The sequence below is a fragment of the Anguilla anguilla genome, chromosome 18 (genome assembly GCF_013347855.1).
Source record: "Anguilla anguilla isolate fAngAng1 chromosome 18, fAngAng1.pri, whole genome shotgun sequence".
Taxonomy (NCBI): Eukaryota; Metazoa; Chordata; class Actinopteri; order Anguilliformes; family Anguillidae; genus Anguilla; species Anguilla anguilla.
The window spans coordinates 6,310,690-6,318,189 of NC_049218.1; the positions used below are offsets into that span (position 1 = coordinate 6,310,690).

The 7,500-nt window shown below is 55.5% G+C and overlaps 1 protein-coding gene across 25 annotated transcripts in view; it reads left to right on the forward strand.

Annotated features, from left to right (window-relative positions):
- The window catches only part of LOC118217801 (calcium/calmodulin-dependent protein kinase type II subunit gamma), an 84,660-nt gene that overhangs the window by 71,796 nt on the left and 5,364 nt on the right, over positions 1 to 7,500 (forward strand). For 12 of the 25 annotated variants that reach the window (XM_035399827.1, XM_035399829.1, XM_035399831.1 and 9 more), the window contains 3 exons: positions 1,778 to 1,879; positions 6,872 to 6,947; positions 7,466 to 7,500. The exon at positions 7,466 to 7,500 is cut by the window's right edge and continues 60 nt beyond it. In XM_035399827.1, coding sequence (XP_035255718.1) covers positions 1,778 to 1,879; positions 6,872 to 6,947; positions 7,466 to 7,500 — 213 coding nt within the window. Of the gene's footprint in view, positions 1 to 1,777; positions 1,880 to 4,727; positions 4,854 to 6,871; positions 6,948 to 7,465 lie in introns of all 25 variants that reach the window. The other 13 variants (XM_035399840.1, XM_035399842.1, XM_035399846.1 and 10 more) reach the window with 2 other exon arrangements.

Below are 7,500 nucleotides of genomic sequence, written 5' to 3' on the forward strand. Positions count from 1 at the left end.
TGACGGCTGTGGCTTATCTCAGGGCGACAGCCGCCCGTCTGTGAAGGGGCTCGGCTCAGAATCGCGTCTCTCCGCCTGTCTGAAGGAGACGTGGAGCGACGGGGGAGGGGTGTGTGGGGGGGGGCGGGCGCCTGACGTCAGCTACTGAAAAGTTGTCGCATTTCCCAGCCATCTGTGGCGGGGGTGGGGGGGGACAGGGGAAGGGGGAGGGGGGGGGTGTCAGACGAAATCAAATCTAATGCTGAAATCCTTTCGCCGCTGCGGTGGCTTAGCCAGGGCGGAGAAAGCTATGATGTCATATCCTCCCTTGACTGTAGACACTTAGCTTTTCGCTGCAGTCGGTTCTGGTGAACTTCCCTGTGAGAGAGGGAGTGCAATATTGTGCGAGACACTCACACACACATACACACGCGCACGCACTCACATACACACGCGCACGCACACACGTGCACACACACACGCACTCACCCCTGATGCAGTACGTTTGCCAGTCTGACGCTGAAAGAGGAAGTGACCTCACTGGAACGGCTCCCTTGTCCATGTCACATACACAAAGAGGCTGATGGGATAGCGCTGGGAGGAGGTTACAGGTCGCAGCGCGGTGGGGTACAGTCACACTGAGCGTGTGCGAGTCCGGCTGTGCTTCTCACGTACAGGGCAGCTCGCTTCGATCGTTCAGACCTGGAAGAGAACGCTCTCATTTCTCATTCTCACCCCGTTTAGTCTTTTTAACGATTAAACTTTTATTGAGCCTGAGGTTAGGCGACCGGTGGGAGGAGCAGAGGTGTTCAGTGTGGTGGGGGCCCTCTTTCTTAAGCCCCTACCCTGCTCTGAACTGAAAACACACACAGCTGCCCCCCCCCCGCAACCCCCCCTGAACCCCCCACCCCCCAGTTAAGGGCTTTCCCTCTCCTGCTGGAGGTATTAGATTTGCTCACATTTTTTGTGGGTTCCATATTGAATTGGGGGGGTTTGCAGCCCAACAGTCTCCTGAGTTAAAAGTTCTTTTGCTGCCCACGTCATCCTGCAGAGGTGAAAAATGTAAAGCATATCTGAAAATATTCCAGAATAGAGGTGTCTTTGGGTACTCTATAAGGGGTTAAAGTACACACTGGAACAAAAGAGGGGAAGATAAAGAGGGAAAGAGAGAGAGCGTGAGAGAGAGAGAGAGATGAAGAGAGCCTGAGAGAGGAAGAGAGAAAAGGGGAAGAGAAAACTTGCTGTATTAGAGAGTGTGTTTTTACTGCTTGGGTCGTTAGCGATGTTTTGCAGCAGAGCGGTGTGTGTTTGAGCCTGGGTAGAATGAAGGTGTAGCTACACTGGAACAGTGTGTGTCTGTATGTCTGTGTGTGTGTGTATGTGTGTGTGTGTCTGCATGTGGTCTCTAGAAAGCTTGGGTAAGGCGGGACATCCTGTCTGCTTAAATAGGTGTGACTGTATGTGTTGCAACGTTTCCTCCATGAAAGCCAATTCTGCCTGATCTCCAGAAGGGGGCAGTGTGTTCCCCGCTGTGTATGCGTGTCATAGAGGGAGCTCGTCCGATACGCTGTTTGGGTTTTGGGACCCATGCAAGCGGCAGCTCAGAGCTGGGGCCTCCCTACTGGGACCATGGGAGGGCGGGGTTGGGGGGGCCTTGAGGAGTGGGCGGGGCTTGGGGAGTGGGCGGAGCTTCAGGGGGCCCAGGTTTGGGGGCGGGAGGCGTCCTGTGTCTCAACCCCGCTGTGTTTCTCTTTGGCCCCGGGTCCGGCGGCGTTCGGCGGCGGCGGTGGCGGCGCAGTGTCTGCGGGCGGGGCCAGCAGCGACAGCGCGGTGGCCAGCCAGTGCAGCGCGACCGACGACACGATGGCCCAGGCCGAGTCCCCCCAGTGCCCGCCTGCCAGTAAGTCTCAACGCCAGAGACCCCCCCCCTCTCCTCTCCTCTCCTCTCCTCCCCCCCCACCCCCCCAACGGAGCCTCTGGGGGCCCCCGGGGGGGGGGGCGGCGCCTCCCACCGCTCCTCCTCGTCTCTTCGCCGACCCCCCTGTCTTTGGGAAACTCTCCTTCATCCTTCCTTCTCTCTCCCTCTCTCTCTCTCTGCGTTTGTCTGCTGCACGCGTCCCTGCGTCCAGCCCCTCCCCAGCTCCTCTCTTCTTCTGTGGTGCCCCGGAGGCCTTCCCTTACCCCCCCTTTGCTGTGGCGGGGCTGTGGTCCGGCGAGCGCGTCGACGCTTTGGGGCTCTCTTCCCTCGCCGCGGCTCCTGAACTCACCCCCCGTGGTCTCCGCCTCACTTCCTGTCCACGCCACCGCTGTCCTCTGCTCCCGAAGATAGACTTCCTCCTCTTCCTCCTCCTCCTCCTCCTCCTTCTTTTTCCTTGGGCTTCCGGACTTCGCGTCTGAGGGAGAGCTGCCGTCCGTCTGTCCTTCTCGTGCTCTTCCCATCGTTTTCCCACAATCCATTGCTCCCCTCTCCTTCCCCGCTTGTTTCTCTTTTTGGGGAACTTGCTCTTCCTTCTGAAAGTACCCTGGAGCTCACAAGTTTTTTTATGACTTTGATTCTGGACCCCCTCTCACCCCCCCCACCCCCTTACCACCCCACCTTCACTCTTCTAAACCCCACCCTTTCACATGTAAGTTTGCACCCTGTTGAACTTTGTCGCACCTGAAGGGGGCGCTGTATCAGGATCTGTTTGTCCTTCTCTCACAATGAGTTTGCTTCTGCACACATCGAACCCCCCCCCCCCACACCAATATGGAGTCTTGGCTGCTATGGTTCATCGCTTCCTGTGATCCCCATCCTTCGCATCCTGTAGCGTTCGCCACGAGCACGCTCTCACGCGCGGGGCCGCCACCCGCGAAGCCCGATGGAGATCACCCCGCGCCGAGGCGCCGGTCGAAGGCGCTAACTCCCATGTTTCTCCCCCCCGTGGAGGTGCAGGGCGTGTGGGGACACATTCAGAATGAGTGGCTGGACGTGACTGAGAGCGTTTCTCTCGTAAATATCTCTCCGCAGATAACAGGGCCTGCCCGCGCTTTTATTGGGTGCTGTTACGGGATCTCGCAAACAGCTGAAGGCTTGGGTGGGGGGGGGGGGGGGGGGGGGGGGGGCGGGAAGAGGTGGGGCCGGCGCGGGAGGGGTTAGGCGGGAAGGGGTGGGGGGGGGGGGTTCTAAAGGCTGCTGTTGGCTGTTCTTTGACAAAGATCACCCCCTCACCAATCGGTCAACCCTGAATGAGTGTATGCATTTAGAACTAAAATTTAGTTTGACATTTTGCTTTTTTTTCTTGGTTGGTGGGCAAACAAGGATTAGTAAAGAAACTTCAGGGGAAAAAAGCACACACATGCGCACACACACACACACACACACACACACGCACACACACATGCACACACATCACATAAGGCAGTAACTGATCACACAGTGTTCCTGGGATTCCCTTTCACACAGTACCAGCCCCCCGCACCCCCCCCCCCACCCCACACCCCCCACTCCGACCCCCACCCCAGGTTCCCTTTAAACAGGTTTCTGCTGTTGGAGTGTGTGGGTTAGGGTTAGGGTGCTGTTGGAGTGTGTGGGCGCTGCATTCTCAGCACTAGGCTCTCTAACCCTTAGATAATGGTGTGTGCCAAATGGAAAACTTGTGCCAAATAGGGAATGGGGGGGGGGGGGGGGGGGCGCTTGTTTCTGTGCCAAACGAGGAAGTGCCAGCATTACTGTTTCAGCTCTATACCCTGAGACGCGTTCCTCTAATTCACTTTCTCACAAAACAACTTCACACCTGTGCCATTCAGCGAAGGATGGACTCATTTTAGTAGGAAAGTCCCCCACCCCCTCGCCCACACACACACACACACACACACACTCAGGTACACACATTCACACACACAGTGTGAGTACCGGGTGTCAGGTTTCCCTGCCATTAAGAGGCCCTGAGCTGTCAGTCCAGTGCGCTGCCCTGACTGCTGTCTCTCATTGGATTTCTCCTCTCTCTCTCTCTCTCTCTCTCTCTCTGTCTCTCTCTCTCTCTCTCCCTCTCTCTCTCTCTGTCCCTCTCTCTCCCTCTCTCTCTCTCTCTCTCCCTCTCCCTCTCTCTCTCTCTCTCCCTCTCTCTCTCTCTCTCTCACACACTCTCTCTCTCTCTCTCTCTCTTTGACCTTCTTAAGCGCTCTGATCTTTTCATTTATTTATCCCTGTGACATGGCACCCTGTCCGCTGAGCGTGTGCGTGCGGGCGTGGCCGGGGGGGCGGGACGGGACGGCTCAGCGTCCACTGACGGAGGAGAGCACTCTTATTTCAGACGCTGTCCTGAACCGGTCCTGTCCACCAACTCCGCCCCCTGCTGGTCCCTGTCCTCTAACGCGGCTTTGTAGCCTGAAAATCCCTCCTCACGTCCGGCTCTTTGTAACTGTACCCGTCTGTAACCTAGTCTGTCAGCTCTGGGTTTGTGTGTGAGTGTGTGTGTTTGTCTGTGCGTGTGCATGTGTGTGTGTGTCTGTGTGTCTGTGCTCGTGTGTGTGCATGCATGTGTGTCTGTGTCTCTGTCTCTGTATTTTTGGTGTCTTGGTTTGTTGAGTTTTGTTCTGTTTTGTTTTGTTCTCTTTTGTTTTGTTCTGTTTTGTCGTGCTGATTTTGTTTTGTTCTGTTTTGTTTTGTTTTGTTTAGTTTTGTTTAGTTTTGTTCTGTTTTGTCGCGCTGATTTTGTTTTGTTCTGTTTTGTTTTGTGGTGCTGATTCTGTGTTGTGTCTTTCAGCAGACCCGCTGCGCGATGCTAAGCGTATTGCTTGGGACAGTTCAGAGCAGGCCTCCGGTCCTGAAATAGAGCATGCTCAGCCCGCACCCCCTGCCCTGCCACTAGGGGGCAGCGTGGCACAGCAGTGTAAGTGCAAGGCTAACCAGGGCTGACGCACAGAAACAGTACACACAGTACGCACTCTCTCACGCTCACACGCGCACATGGGCTAAGACACACATAAACATATACACAGGCTCACACAATCACACAGACATACACACAAAGACACGCAATCACACAGACTCACACACATACACATACAATCACTCACACAATCACACAATCACACAGGCACACACAATCTCCTTCTCTCTTACACACACACACACACACACACACACAATTAGAAACACACACGCACATGTAGACACACACATACACACAATCACACACACACACACACAGGCATAGACATGCACACACACACACACACACACACAATCACACACACACACAGTAGTAGTGCCCTCATCTGTGTGCTACTCAAACAGCCGCTCCTCCAACCCCAACAGCACGCCCAGTCTAACTCCGCCCACTCTGGCTTTGCCTGCTTGTCTCCTAACCGACTCACCAAGTTAACTGATCGTGTACGCGTGGATTAGAGACCAAATGTATACACAAAGTAGACTACAGTTTGTACATACTGCAATACACGGGGTCTATCTGTGTGTGTGATGTCATAGTGTGTTCATGTGTATGTCTGTGTGTGTGTGTTTGTGTGTGTGTCTGTGCCTTACTGTGGTGTGCTTGTGTAATGTATGTCTTCAGGCACTGGCGCGCGTGTGACATCATCGGAATGTCTTAGCGTGCGGAGACTGACAGTGCGAGCGGTGTGTCGTTATTGGTCAGTGTTCCGTGCGCTTTATGCTTTATGAAGGAAAGGCTCTGTGCTCCGGGTGCAGTGGCCTCTCCCCGTGGGGTTTTGGTTTCGAACCTCGTACCGGACACCGCGTATCGCCTGTGCCCCTCAGGCCGGTGCTGAAGAGTCGGGCGAGGGGTGGGGGGGCGGGAGGTTTAGGGTTTGAGTTTGAGGGGGTCTGTTGAGGGAAGCTGTTTGTTTGGCGGGAGGAGCAGCGGTCCTGCAGTGCCCGCCGATGGCAGCTCGGGGATGTGTGGGGGGGGGGGGGGGGGGGTTGAGTGGCAGGCTCTCAGTGAGCACCACAGCAAGTGGAGCTCTCTCTCTCGCTCGCTCTCTCTCGCTTTCTCTCTCAATTCAATTCAATTCTCTCTCTCTCTCGCTCTCTCTCACTTTCTCTCGCTCCCTCTGTCTATCTCTGTCTCCCTCTCTCTCTCGCTCTCTCTGTCTATCTCTCTCTATCTCTCTCTCCTCTCTCTCTTGCTTTCTCTATCGCTCTCTCTCTCTCTTGCTCTCGCTCTCTCTATCTCTCTCTCCCTCTCTCTATCTCTCTCTCTCTCTCTCTCTCTCTCTCGTTCTCTCGCTCTCCCTTTCCGGCTCATCTCAGACGCTCTCTCGTAGGACGGGTCGGTCACGGGCCCCAGAGCGGGGCGCTCAGAGGAGTCGGGCTCGTGGCGATGGGAGCGATGCGAGATTCCCGCTGCGCTTCCTCTGGGCCTCGCCCCCCGCGGCTCTGTGTGCTTCTGAAATAAAGACGCTGTAACCGTGCGAACGAGGTCTACGGTGTAGCGCACATCTGGCCACAGGGAAGCACAGCCTCGCTGCTGAACTCACCACAGCTAGAATACGGAGGACAGCAGATGAGAGGAATGATTTCGAGCTCCGCCCCGGATCTGCACAGCCTATCAGGGTTGGGTTCCTGGCAGGCGAGCGTCCAATGAGGAGATGCCTTTTGTGATAGCGCACGTCGAGCTTTTTTTGGTTGTCTCGCGTCTGTCTGGCGGTGCTTTTGACTGAGGGGAGGGCCCTGCTGTGTTGCGCGAGGGAGGGGGGTGTGGATTTGTAGGGCCTGGAGGATCATGGGATAGGGAGCCAGAGCTGTGGGATCGTGCACGTGGGGGGGGGGGTTTGCCTGCTGATCTGAAAGTAAAATTTGACATGGACATTTTGGGACCCCCCGGCCTCCTCCTGATGATGTGTTCTGTCTGTCCGTGCCCGTCCGTCTGTCCCTCCGTGTGCGTTTCAGCCCGCAAGCAAGAGATCATCAAAATCACGGAGCAGCTGATCGAGGCCATCAACAACGGGGACTTCGAAGCGTACACGTGAGTCCCGCCGCACGTCCGAACTGCAGCCGCGACCCGGTGCATCCGTGCACCCGGGCCGGCGTTGACCCGCTCCAAACCGTATCCCAGCATGCACTGCAGAAAGTCCTGACTCGCCCCCATTTATATCCCAGCATGCACTGTAGGAAACACCAGCTCTCCCCCACCATATCCCAGCATGCACTGTAGGAAACACCATATTCCAGCATGCACTGTAGGAAACACCATATTCCAGCATGCACTATAGGAAACGCCAACTCTCCAAAACCATATCCCAGCATGCACTGTAATTGTAGTCCATTCCCTTGCACTAAGTTCAGCTCTGACTTTACCCCAGGCCTCTTACTGACCAATTCGGCCTAGAAAGGAATGTGTTGGGAATTTGGAGCTCTGATCTGTTTGATAAGGTGGCCATTGTTCAGAATTTTATAACAGCACACGTGTATTCGGGTGGCAGGTTTAGCAAGTGATCACGGTGGGGAGTTTTTTTAAAGGGACCCTCCCTCTCATCATCACAGGAGAATCTGTGACCCTGGGCTGACCTCTTTCGAAC